The sequence below is a fragment of the Aedes albopictus genome, chromosome 2 (assembly GCF_035046485.1).
Source record: "Aedes albopictus strain Foshan chromosome 2, AalbF5, whole genome shotgun sequence".
Classification (NCBI taxonomy): domain Eukaryota; kingdom Metazoa; phylum Arthropoda; class Insecta; order Diptera; family Culicidae; genus Aedes; species Aedes albopictus.
Window position 1 is genome coordinate 437,976,141 of NC_085137.1, and position 13,828 is coordinate 437,989,968.

At 41.5% G+C, this 13,828-nt stretch overlaps 1 protein-coding gene and 1 long non-coding RNA gene across 3 annotated transcripts; one reads left to right on the forward strand and one right to left on the reverse strand.

The window, feature by feature from the left end:
- Positions 1-1,151: 1,151 nt before the first annotated feature.
- On the reverse strand, positions 1,152-2,444 carry LOC134287379 (uncharacterized). Its single transcript, XM_062849134.1, has 3 exons — positions 2,325-2,444; positions 2,207-2,260; positions 1,152-2,056 (listed from the first exon to the last, which is right to left on the reverse strand). The coding sequence occupies exons 1-3, from the start codon at positions 2,332-2,334 to the stop codon at positions 1,602-1,604; spliced, it is 519 nt and encodes a 172-aa protein (XP_062705118.1). The 5' UTR covers positions 2,335-2,444; the 3' UTR covers positions 1,152-1,601.
- A 5,730-nt stretch (positions 2,445-8,174) lies between these two features.
- LOC109398244 (uncharacterized) lies at positions 8,175-8,743 on the forward strand. 2 transcript variants are annotated; one of them, XR_009997263.1, is made up of 3 exons: positions 8,175-8,322; positions 8,386-8,503; positions 8,568-8,743. It is a non-coding gene; the product is annotated as an uncharacterized LOC109398244 (long non-coding RNA). The 2 variants fall into 2 exon arrangements; XR_009997262.1 differs by having other exon boundaries at positions 8,386-8,743.
- The last annotated feature ends 5,085 nt before the right edge of the window (positions 8,744-13,828 follow it).

Here is a 13,828-nt window from a genome sequence, read left to right on the forward strand (position 1 = left end):
AATTCATGCATCATTTTTGTTAGGAATCTGAACTGTCATTCCTAATGTGCTGATCTTAGAGAGATTCTTGAAATGCAAAATGTGTTTGTACTTATACTCGTATAAGAGAAAAAAAATTTGGAAAATTTCTGGGCAATTCTCATTGAAATTCCCCAAGAAAAACATTATAAAAAAATTGCGTGAATTTGTGTTTTCGAACCACCGAAATCAATCTTTTCAAGAAATTTATAAAAATAAATTACTACCAAGTTTTGCTAATTAACAATGACCATTTTAAGACTAACATTTGAAAAGGGCGGAACATCCATTGCAAATTCTCACTTGTTCCGTCCCTCCTGGGGGTATTTCAATATTTTTATGCAAACTTTTCCCGTTAACAGAGTCAGATATGACCCGTTAAGAGAGTCAGATCTACCTGTTACTGGTAAAAGATTTCATGAATAATGGGGGGTAAGCCTAGGAGGGACGGGAGAAGCAGAAATTCGAAATGGCTGTTACGCCCTTTTCAAATGTTGGTCTAGATTTGTCGTGGGGCGCCAATCTGGATGCTTGTCAAGGGCGCCATGGGACCACGCTACGGCTCTGCTTATAATCTCACAGAGACGAACCAGCCAAGGGCTGAAAGTCTCTTAAATAAAGACAAATCAATCAACTTATAATCGCATCAATAGATAACGCTTGATGTTTGACCAGTTCTAGATGCAAAAAAGGAGAAGAATCTTGATTTATGTGACATTGGCTTAAATAGTTAAATACAAAGAGACATGCCAAGTATTCGACTCATTTTTGATCTTACAAACTTTTAAAAATATATAAAATTCAATGACAAAAAAAATATATACATAAGAAAGGCTGGAAATCACTGTTGGGTGATTAACATAATCTTTTTGGTAATTTTCTTTTCAAAATATGTATTTAAAACGAAATTCGTGAAAAAAAATTTTTGCTTCGATATAACGTAACTTCGATATAACGTAACGAAAATAAAATTGCAGTTACGTTATATCGAGGTATGACTGTAGTTCGTGAGTCTCTGTGGTGGCGGAAAATAAATGAATTGTGAATGAAATCGGAAAGAAACAGTGATTATTCATTATTTTCTAATCAAGAAATCCTACACCTACGTTTTTTCTTTATAACTCCAATTGTTTTCAATAAAAATGTATTCATGTGATGCATAAACTTTTCGTGGCACATTGAGCTGTGAAATGAGGCGAGAAGAATATCAAATTTATTTTAAATGGGCTCGTGAGAGACAAAAATATGATTCGCATTAGAAACAACATGGGACTGACATGCCAAGAGGGGCAGTAAAACGGTTGCAAATTCTCGCGTAAACAAGTTACAATAAACTCAACTTGACGATGATAAAGTGAAAGGAATATTGTTATTGCCAAGCATAGATAGGAATCACACGAAACCTGCTTGTGAGACAGGAATCCGAAGTGACAAAAAATAGTTTATTTTTCTTCATTACCTATATTGCACGCGCCACCAGAAAGGAAGTGATATAAATATTTGAACCGCGCGCGCCCCTCGCGGGGAATCACAGCCCGGTTGATGTATACACACAGCATCAGTATCGATAAAAAAAAACGCATTTAATTATTCTCCTCGGCCTCAAGTGCATCGACCTTGGCTATCAGCTCGTCGAGATTGATGGCGTCCGCTTTTTCCATGAGGGGCCTCTGCTTACGTCGCAGCATCTCGATTTGCGCCTCGCGGGTGACGCGCATCTTCTCCATCTCGTCGGTGGGAACCAGTTGGGCTTGTGTTTCCTCCACAAATCTCTCCAGTTTGGTGAGGTCGTTCTGTTCTCGTTGGATGGCCGCCTTCAGTTTCTTGATGTCGGCCTTCAGTGGAAGCGATTGCAGGCGTGCTTCGAGGCGTTTGGCTTGCTCTTGGTAGCAGTAAGCTTCGACGAAGGATGGATCCATTTCCGTTAGACCGGTGAGGTATTTGATTTTGGCATAGTCTTCCAATGTTTCTTGTGCTGCGTCGCTTAGGTTGGTAAGGTCGATGCCGAAGTCTTTGAGCAGTTTGTCGTTTTTTGCATCTGGAAATCGACAGAAGTTGAAGTGATATGTGTGAATGTTAGAAAAAGGACAAAATTGGACATCGGTGACGACTTGTTCATGATTTTCATAATTTTCAGATGAGACTTAACTCGCCTACCCTAAATTCTCATAACAAAATTTGTACGTACTTAGCGCTCGAACCTCTTCCAACGTCTTGTTCATGGACAATATCCTCGAAGAATCTAAAATATCAAGAAGTTTCGCTTTTGAGATACATAATTTGTGAATCCAACTAATTATTCTTACCTTTATCCATGGTATATGTTATAATAAACGACAATTTTATACTTATTGAATAAAACTCCCGCAAATTTCCGTTACTTCGCGAATAATTTGATTATTCCTAGAACACAATTTGTTATTTTTGTTTATGCTGTCTCTTGGAGGCAACGTTCGTCAACATGACATTTGCGATGTTGCGCGGTTTGTGTTTGTGGAGATGCGAGCAAGCATTTTTGTTCGTGCGACATTTCATTGCACTGCGACGAAGTCATTAATTTGGAGGTAAAAATCATTTTCTTGATGATTTTTTTAAGATTTTTGGTTTACCGTCCTGTTTACTATGAGACTAACGGTAATATTGACCTCGCAGCACCAAATCGGAGTTCGCCAGTTGGACTAGCGAAGCGAAGTTTTCAGCGAACTTTCTGTCATTCCTCAACCGACCCGACATGCATCCCTGATGTTTTCGTTTTCAGTCCGACGCCGTGTCGACAACCACGACTTTATCCCACCTGGGCGTCTGTCAGTGCGAGCGCGCCAAATTTTGCGTGAGTGAGCATGTGGTGTTGGTGATTAAGGTGAAACGGTACGCTAGCCGCTGTGAATAAGACAAATTGTTTTGGTAATGTCGATCTGATTTTTTTTCGAAAACGCAAACTGAAAAGCATTCATTTACTAAAAACAGTAAGCGTACAGGTACAAGAAGTTAGCAAGTCCGGAATTTTGTGTGAAATTGGTTTTTGTTTTCACAACCGAAAAATGTTTCTGAGTACCATGGTGAGTTCGTCTCATCTCACCTTAAGTTCGCTAGTAATGCAGTGAATTTTGAGCGATGCTCATTCTTCGGTTTTCTCCCAAATCCACAATAGTAGTTTACGCAACAGGGTATTGCAAGCACTTGATCTAACCTCACTTTGTCTGACAGTTCAGCGAGCTTGTTTACAAGGTGTTAGAATTTTAAACGAGCGGCGAAAATTAAATTCACGTTTTCCGTCCCGAAACCATTATGACACGGAAATATCGATTATATTCAACTCTACTAATACAAAACCAATCGTATAATTACTGTTTTACTGAAATTTTATCGAAAAACAGTTTTGCCGGATCTCCGCCAGAGACTAAGTCCATGTAAACAAGCTCGCTGAACTGTCAGTGCACAGCTTCGTGACGTCATCTTGCAGTATCCTACAAGGTGCAGAATGACGATTTTTACAGCACGAGTCGTACATTTATCCAACGAGGCTTGCCGAGTTGGATAATTACGACGAGTGCTGTAAAAATCGAGTTCTGCACCGAGTTGCGTACAACGTTTTTTGCAAGTTCATAAATTACCGCTTGAACAAAATTTTTCATCAAACTGCATACTGATGCTCATAGCCATGTTTAAGAAAATCTGATCATAGCAGGTTATACTGTGCAGTTGTCACAATTTTTCAAAACTGCATCCAGAAAGCATCAAGAAGTTGATCAAAACTGAAAACAGTGCTGTAATGGTTCATTACGCAACGCAAATAAGTGCTGTAATGAACCATTACCGCACTGTTAATTTGGTGTAGGAAAGTAGGCCTTTTCCTGTCAGATTTGCATGAGGTAAAACAGCCTATTACGATGAGAAATTGCAAAAAAATATTTATTATTACTTACCTAGCCCACGTGTTCCATCCTACGAAATTTGAATCAAGCAAGCCCTACTATAACCGTCACAATCTTTCAAGCTCTTACCGTGGAAACTCTGGTTTCCAATCGAACAATCGCATTATGATTCATAATGCAACCGGAATGAGTTGCATTATGAACCATAATGCAACTCTTTGATCTAGTAAAAAAAAGTAGGCCGTTACGATACCAAAAAGACAAGTATAAAAATAGATATTAAAGTGTGGAGTTACAAAAACATTTTTAAGCAATTCAACAGGTGCAATTTTCAAATGCGTTCACAAGAATGCTAAAATGTCTGCACATGTCTTCACACTCCATAATGTTGGCTTTAGTATAAAATGTATGTTAAAAAATAAAGTTTATGCTATGTTCTTCCTGTGCTCTATAGACCACCTCACGGCGAAAATCTATCTCTTTCGCTCTTTCAGAAAGTTTGAAAACAACAGGACCAGTACCAGTCAAATTTGACAGGTGTTGGTCCTGTTGTTTTCTGATTTTTTGTAGGAGAGAAAGAGAGCGATTTCTTGATAACGTCAGCGTGCATACACGGAACCGCCAAACTACCAAAAATTGAGTTCTTTTGACGCAATCCCATAGTTCCGCCCAATAAGCCAAATTTGAGTAAATCGATTAAACTCACACTAGGTAAATTGCCTTTACCTCCAGCAAAAAATATACTTAAGAGTAGGTAAATTCAACCCAAGACCCCTCCTCATTCAACCCAAATTTTGTTGGCAGAATCCAGGATGTAACAGCGGAATGCCCAAAGGTGTTACGGAATATAGTGGAGGAATAACACACGCGACTACTTTAGAAAAGGAACTTAGGTTTAATAGCAGAAAAGGTACAGCTCTGACTGGTGGTGAGCGATCGAATGTTGCGTTGTAATAAAAGTGTTCTACGTGTTTGCGCTCGCACACCAGGATCAAAGTAATTATCATTAAGGTATTGTATTGTAGAGTTGGCACAAGGCAGGAAGAGGTGAACATTGTACTTTCCCACACTCCCCCTCAATGTAACAGCTCTTCCTCATAGTAATCCAGCTCCGTCGTCGACTGCGTCGTACCAGATAGGATCCTCCAACGCTTCTGTGGAATTGTCCGGTCCAGTGACACACCTTGTAGATCCCCTGTAGCCACTCGTTCGCTGAGACTCTGTTTCGATTTCTTTCCTTCCGCAACGACGACTGTTGTAACCGCAACTTGACACAACCTCCTCAACTTTGTAATGATTTTCGAACTTTTGCCTTGGTCGTGGGACCGATGTCAAACCGCTATTCACTAAATGCTTGGCAGCGGCCTTGGATCGAGAAACAGGTCGTTCCTGCCGGTGGCTCCGATCATCCGTTGCGGCCAACGACACTTGCGCTATGTTAAGGTAGTACAGCTTGCCAAGTCGGGATCCAGTTGCAACAACTTCACCATCAGCATTCACTATGCCACACGTTGCATTCGCGAAAGATACCTTGAAACCTTTCTGAACCAGCTGTCCAACAGAGATCAAGTTTGTGGATAGTCCGGGTACAAACTTCACTTTGTTCATGTTGATCTTTACGGTTTCACCGGAACCATCAACGCCATGCACTACAACTTGTCCTTCACCCTGAACTTGACTTGTTTTCCCATCCGCAAGTATGATGTTACCACCAGAAAACTCTCTCAACGATTCGAAACACGACCTGTCACTGCACATATGCGAACTTGCGCCACTGTCAATTACCCAACGTTTGAAATTTTCTTCTCCGACGGTGAAAGCAACACTACGCGTATCATTCTGGGCAGTTTTGGCCTTGCCGCATTCGCCACAACTGGTGCAGGGAGTATCCGCTTCCTCCTTCAGCGTTGCCAGGAACTTACGGCAGTTCCGCTTGATATGGCCGACGTTTTTACAGAAATGGCAAATTCTAGGATCTCCTCCCGACTTACCTTCCGTGGATCGCATGGCCCTTTCACTCCCAACAGATCCGCCTCTTCTTTCCAGTTGTCGGTTGTACTCATCGACGAGCTTCGATTTTACAACATCGAGCGAAATGTCGTCATCTGCCCGACTGTCCAGAGCAGTTACTAGACCATCGAACGACGGCGGAAGACTTCGAAGCAGCATGCATATCTTGGTATCCTTGTCCAAGGTCGTACCAGCAGCATCGAGACGGTCGAAAAGATCGTCGAATTCCCGCAAATGATCTTCCACGTCACTGTTTTCGACAAGATTCACTGCACACAACTTTTTCAGGAGCGATACCCGGACCGACCGTGTCGTCTTCTGATGGTATCTCTTCAACGCTTCGTAGGTATCGCGCGCGAGGACACAGTTCTTCACCAACGAAAACTGGCTATCTTCGAGCAGTAAGATAATTGTTGCCTTCGCTTTCCTGTCGTCCTTTTTCCACTGCTCGGTACGGTCTTCTTCGGCAAAAACAGGCTCTTCAATAACGTACCACAAGTCATCGCGAGCGAGTAGCATCTCCACACGTACCTTCCAGGTTTGCCAGTTGGTACCGTTTAACTTCGGGATCGAAAACTTCGCGTCACCCATTTTCACCGACACACTTTTTACTCGGGTATCCACAAAAAAAAAACTTTCCGGATGGATTCTTCTTCTCAATTTCTTCGAACTCCGCTTGCTCGGCACTCTATTCTACCTTTCTCTCGAGCGATGGTTGCTCGGCACTCTCTACTACCACACTACTTCCTACGACTCCGAAACACTTTTCTCCCCCTGGAGAAGCAATCACAATCACTGTTTCTCTTCACCCTCACCCGGGTGGAATATCAGGAACTGTTCCGTACCGATCACGCTTCAATCATGCAGCTACCACTAGCTCTCACTTCGCGACGCGGCGCTTCTCGTACTGACGCAGCAACGAGGAAAACGAAAAACACTATTCGGCTCTTCTCGGCCGAATCCTTCCACTCATAAATCCTTTCCTTCTGGGCCAGTAACTGGGCCCATAACCTGTTGGCAGAATCCAGGATGCAACAGCGGAATGCCCAAAGGTGTTTCGGAATATGGTGGAGGAATAACACACGCGACTACTTTAGAAAAGGAACTTAGGTTTAATAGCAGAAAAGGTACAGCTCTGACTGGTGGTGAGCGATCGAATGTTGCGTTGTAATAAAAGTGTTCTACGTGTTTGCGCTCGCACACCAGGATCAAAGTAATTATCATTAAGGTATTGTATTGTAGAGTTGGCACAAGGCAGGAAGAGGTGAACATTGTACTTTCCCACAAATTTGAGTATACCTTTACTCAAAATTGGCTTATTGGGCTCAAGGACCCCCATTGGGTAGATGCATCTCTGTTTGTTTTTGACAACATCGTTGGGGGAAAGAGGGAAAACAACCTAATTTTGGGTAACTAGTTTATTCGATATACTCAGCTTTGAGTAAAATCGACTCAAAAATTAGGTAGTTTGATTTCTCCGTGTAGGAGTATATCAAGTAATTCAGGGGTTTTCAGATCGTGCACCGCGGTGCACTTGGTGCACCGCAAAGACATGACAAGTGCACCGCGAAACTTTAAAAAGCCTACCTAGTTTTTCACATTCATTGCCTGTTTAATGAAAAATCATTCAGATCCTTGGAAGGATCCTTGGCAAAACTATCGTAAAGTGCAACAAGTGATCGAGAAAGATAATTCCATAATTCACGTCGATGAGGTTGCCTCAATTTACGAAGGTATCCAAGAAGAACCCCCTCGGGTATTCGCGAAAACTGATAGAAGCATTCTACAAAACATCATGTTTTTTCCAAGAACTCGCCATGGGTATTCACAGACATCTTACAAGGGATTTGCAATGCATCTCCTGTAATTTTGTTAAAAAGACAAACGAATTTATTTATGTTTCTAAAGTTTTGCATAGGACTGGAGAAAAAGTCTGTTGCTGCTCTTCATATCATTTCCCCAATAATTCTACAAATAACGTATTTATTATTTTCAAAGTAATCCTTCTCCGAATTTACCAGAACGTTACAAAGGAATTGAAATAAATCTTTCAACCATCTTGCAAATAATTTTTTGATTTTTTTTCTGAAATTCAGTAAAAGTACACGCTTATCTGAAACTACCCATCGGCTGGGTCGATTCTACCCGGATTTTCATGATATTAGCAGTTGTCAAAATCCGGGTAACCGATCTCACATGAAAAGAGTAACATTTACCCTGATTCTGGGTAAACGAATCTTTGAGAAAATTTCGAAACCCTAATTTTCCTGTTGTATGGTGTTGTCAAAATCTGGGTAATCATTAGGGTAAATGGGACTTGGAAAAAATTTTCATATTGTCCGTGCGTCTAATCCAAAGAAACACACTCTGGAGGAACTTCTGGAAGTTTAAGATGAAAAAACCGACTAACTAATGGCTGGTATGTTTTTTTATAGTTTTAATGATATCATTCACATTCATTAATCAACTTAAATTTGTTTAGACATTCATCGATGATTGCCTGGCTGCAAGTACTTTGACCCAGTAACCCGATGCAGACGGATCAAATACTCGTTGCTTTCTTGGCTCTCTTGGTTTCTTCCCTTCTGCAATGGCGGCAGGTATGTTTTTCTGTGTTTATCAGTATCCATTTAGAAAGTTTCTAAATATATTTCTATAATATAGAATGTGATCCAGATTTGACAAAAATCCATACGAAGATCAATACTTTGTACGTGAAGCAGCCACTTAAAATCAAAAGCATCGGAAGCATCTTCATCATCCAAGGAGTCATTTTTGCACGGAATTTTGATTTTATTTTCATGTAAAACTTGAGACAAATAAATGTTTTATGTGCTTTATCGAGGTTTTTTTTTGACAAAACAAAAATGTTGGGAAGGCTTCGTAGTGTCCGCTAACTCATTTACATAAATATGGGTAAAGGCTACCCTGATGATCACCCTGATTACAAACGTCAAAATCAGGGTAACCTTTACCCAGGTTTTGCAACTAACATCGGTTACCCAGATTTGAGTAAAGGTACCTTTACCCACTTTAGAGTAACTGCAGTTTTGCTCGATCTGGGTCACTTTGACACCAATCTGGGTAGCTGGGGGTTAGCGTGTACTAGAATTTATCTTGGTCCTGGTCCTCTAATGGTCCGGATATTAATTTTATCATGAGCTTGCTGAGGATCTCCCACAGTATCTCGAAAGGTTAGGTCCAGAAATCTCCAGAGATATTCTCAGCAAGTAAATATTTCAAATCGAACAACTGAGTTATTTTTATTATGCTCCGATAAATAAGAAAAAAATATAAGTTATGAAACTGGTGGGGGGAAAATATTTCAACGTCGAGTGTATTCACCTGGGACTAGCCATGAAATAACAGCAGTTTTTTACGAATTTGAAATTGCACTTTTTGTCAATAATGAATATGTGCACCGCAAAGCTATTCAATCCTAAAAAGTGCACCGTGAGCTAAAAGGTCTGAAAACCCCTGATATAGAGTGATATCACCAGGGTGCGATGACGTCACGTTTTCGATTCTCGCATCTTGTACAGTAGACGTTCGATAACTGCAACATGTTTACGTTTCACTTAGCGAACGAAAATTCGATAACGGATCATTGAAGCCGACTTTTCCGCTACTCACCGCATCAAAACAAAAGCGCCACCGTATATGGACGGTAACAGCAGTTGAGTTACGTCAAACACACAAGGCTACGGTGGCGCTATCTGTTCATTTCATAGCGGCCGTTTTAGTTATTTTAGTGATGCACTGCAACGCCTGACAGTGTCAACAAGCCGTCAATTGACGTTAAATGAACGAAAAATTCATTCGACTGTTCATTAGGGCTAACATGGCGCACCATTTTGACGTTTGGCGGTGCGATAACTGCAAATTTGTTGCACTTACCGGACTTGCAGTTAAAAAGCATTGCAGTTAAACCGTTTGCACCGACCGAACGTCTACTGTCCTAATGTTTAGGGAACTCAAATGCATTGTCAATGGGGGAACCCAATTGATGTTGGCTGCAAACAATCCTATTGACCAATCCAAATTCCTGTGTGGTAGTGGTTTGTGTTCAGATTTCCCGTGTTAATCTATCTGTAAGAACTTTGTAAACATCTTTTGTTCTCACGTATATGGATAGGCTTGCATTGGGTTTCGTGAGACATTTTTTGGACAACTCAATTGGGTGGGAATAGAGATGTCATATGTAAGTGATATCATATATCAAGAAAGGTGTAGACACTACGCCGACATGATATAGCTAAACGTGTAGAAAATATTTATTTCGATATGGAAATATGTATCTTACCAGATTCCTCAAGAAAATGTGAGGGTAGTTCGGAGATATTCTGAATTGTAAATAAAATCAAATAAATGTTGGAGGCAATCTCGGAGAAACTCTAACGGCTTTGCGAAAAAATGTTGTGAACAATCCGTAAAAAGCCTGGGTGCATTCCTGGATATTCTTGCAATGATTTCCAAGGAAATTTAATTGTGGCTTTGGAAGAAAATTTAGCTTTATTTCAGAAAAGCTTTAGTGAGATTCTGGTGAGAATTTTGGTAATTATTGTTTATTTCTGATGTTAGTAGGATTTCAGGCAAATTTCGGTGGGAATGCTTGAACATTTACAAGAATTTCCCCAGGTCACCGGGAAGTCCGCCTGAAGTTTCCCTGTGATCCGCGAGAATTCCCCCTCGGGAATTCCTTCAAGAGATCCTCGCGAATTCCTCCGTCAGTTCTTCGGGAATACTTGCAGGAGTTTCCAGACAATCTCTATAGAAGTCCCCGAGAGTTTATCTTGGAGCTTCCTAGGAATTTCTCCAGCATTTCCCGGGAATTCCTCCAGGAGGTTCACGGAAATTTCGTCAAAAGTTCCTCGGGAACTCCTCCAGAAGATCCTCGGGGAATATTCCAGAGATTCTTGTGATTCCAGGAATTCCTCGGAAATTCCACCAGGAGATCACGGGAATTCTTCGTGAAGTTCCTCAGTAATTCCTCCAAAAGTTCCTCGGAAACTCCTCCAGGACTTCCTCGGGAATTACTCCTTAAGTTTCCCGATAATTTCTTCAGGAGTTTTCCGAGAATTCCACCAGGAGTTCCTCGGGAAGTCTTCCAGGTACTACTCGGGAATTCCTCCAGGAGTCCCCCGGAAATTCATCCAGGAGATCCCCGGGAATTCTTCCAAGAGTTCTTAGGAAATCCTTCCAGAAGATTCGTGGGAATTCCCCCAAGAGTTTCTAGAGAATTCCTCCAGGAGATCTTCGGGAATTCCTGCTGGAGATCCTTGAAAACTCCTCCAGGAGTTTTTGGGATTTTTCCAGAAGTTCCTCGGGAATTCTTCCGTAATTCCTCCAGGAGTTCCTTAGAAATTCCTTCAAGAGTAAATTCCTCCTGGAGTTCCTCGAGAATTCCTCCAGGAGATCCTCGGCAATTCCTACAGGAGTTCCTCAGGAATTCTTCCAGGAGTTCCTCGGGAATTTCTCGGAAGTCCTTCCAAGTTCCTTCCAAGAATTCCACGAATAATCCTTTGGAGTTCCTGGAGGTTTTCCCGGGAATTCCCGAGCATTTCCTGAAAGCATTTTTAGAAACATCCAGATAATTTTGTGATAAACTCCTGAAGAATTCCCGATAAAATGCGAGAAGAACTCTCTAGGAAGTCCTGGTGGAATTCCCAAACAACTCCATCAAGAATTCCCGAATAACATCTGGAGGTATACTCGAGAATCTCCTGCAGAGATTTTCAAGGAAATCCTAGAAGAATTGTCGAGGAGCTCAAGTAGATGATTCTCGAGGATCTGTTGGAAGAATTCCCGAGGACCTCCTGGAGGAATTACCGGTGAACCTCAAAAGCAATTCCCGAGGAACCCCAGGAGGAATTCCCGAGAATCTCTTGAATCTATTTTCGAGGAACTGTAGGATGAAACTTCCATGAAGAATTCCCGAACTTCTGGAGGAAGTAACTTCCCGAGGAATACAAAGAGGAATTTCCGAGGAACTTCTGGAGGAATTCCCGAGGAACCCCTTAAGAAATTCCTGGAGGAACTCCAGAAGGAATTCCCAAGGAACTCCCAGAGGAATTCCCAAGGAACTCCTGAAGAATTTACCGAAAAACTCGTGAAGAAACTCTCGGCAAACTCCTGGAGGAATCCCGAGTAACTTCTGGAAGAATTCTGAAGATTACAAGGAGGAATTTCCTAGGAATTCCAGGAGCAATTCATAACTCCAGAAGGTATACCCGAAAATCTCTTAAACAGATTTCCGAGGTACTCTTGGTATTTCCGAGGAACTCGCATAGAAATTCCCGAGGAACTCCTTGAGGAATTCTAGAAGAACTTACATGAGGAAATTGCCAGAGTATCTCTTAGAGGAATTCCTGAGGATCTCCTGGAGAATTCTCGGCAAACTCCTGGAAGAATTTCCGAGGAACCCTTTAAGGAATTTTCTAGGAACTCCAGGAGGAATCCCCGCGAATCTTCTGGAAGAATTCCCTAGGAACTCCGGGAAGAATTCCTGGGGGCCTGCTGGAGGAATTCTAGGGAAGACTTCAGAAGAAATTATCGGGAAATTTATGGAGGAATTCCCGATGAACTCCTGGAGGAGTTTCCGAGGAACTTTTGGATGAATTACTGAAAATCTTCTGGAGGAATTTTGGAGGAACTCTTGGAAGAAATTCCCAGGAACTCGCATAGAAATTCTCGAGGAACTCCTGCAGAGATTGTAAAGGAAATCCCGGAAGAATTGTCGAGGAGCTCCAGAATAACTTCCGGTGGAATCCCGAAGATTGGAGAAATTTACTAGGAACCCCTGGAGAAATTCCAGAAGATCTCTTTGAGGAATTCCTGAGGATCTCCTGGATGAATTCGCGGTAAACTGCTGGAAGAATTTCCGAGGAACCCTTTAAGGAATTCCTAAGGAACTCCAGGAAGAATTCCCACGAATCTAATGGAAGAATTCCCTAGGAACTCCTGGAAGAATTCCCGGGGATTTCCTGGAGCAATTTTTGGGAAACTCCAGAAGAATATATCGGGAAATTTATGGAGGAATTCCCGAGGCACTTCTGGAGGAGTTTCCAATGAACTTTTGGAGGAACTACTGAAAATCTTCTGGAGGAATTCCCGTGATCTCCTGGAGGAATTTTCGTGGAACTCTTGGAAGAATTTCCGAGGAACTCGCCTAGCGGAATTCTGAGGATTACATGGAGAAATTTCCTAGGAACTCCTGGAGAAATTCTCCGCAAACTCCTGGAAGAATTTCCGAGGAACTCCAGGAGGAAATCTCGAGGAACTCCAGGAAGAATTCCTGTGAAAGTTCTATAGTAATTCTCGAAGAACTTCCCGAACAACTACCGGACGAATTTGCGAGCATCTCCAGGAGAAAATCCCAAGGAACTCCTGAAGGAATTTCCGAGGAACTCTAGAATATTCTGAGTAAACTCCTGGAGGAATTTCCGAGGAACACCTTGTCACAAATCTACGGGAAATTCTGGATGAAGCTCTATTTGAAATTCAAACGAAGTTTTGGTAGGAATACCCAAAACTAACCTCTCGGTAAAACTTTTAGAATGTTTTTTGAGATTTTTGTGTTTGAGCACTTCCACAGTTATTAATTGAAGGAAAAGATATTATAGTATATTATTATAGTATAGTATATATTATAGTATATATTACTATAATATCTTTTATTGAAGGGCTTTCTTTGCCTGCCATTTTGTATGAATTTTTATATTTTGAGGCAAGCACAATGATACACTATGCCCAGAGTGTTGAGATAATTTTCTCGACCGGAACGGGAATCGAACCCGCCGTCTCCGGATTGAACAACATTCATATGGGACTTGAATTGTCTGTTCTCTTTGGTACTCACCCACAATCAAATAGACGAGCTGAAAGAGGAGTTTCCAGCACGGTGATCGTTTATAGCATAGTTATAG

Coding starts and splice junctions, on each gene's coding strand:
- LOC134287379 (XM_062849134.1), bottom strand. Junction 2,057..2,206: donor GGAAGAGGTTCGAGCGCTAA/GTACGTACAAAT, acceptor GTCGATTTCCAG/ATGCAAAAAACGACAAACTG.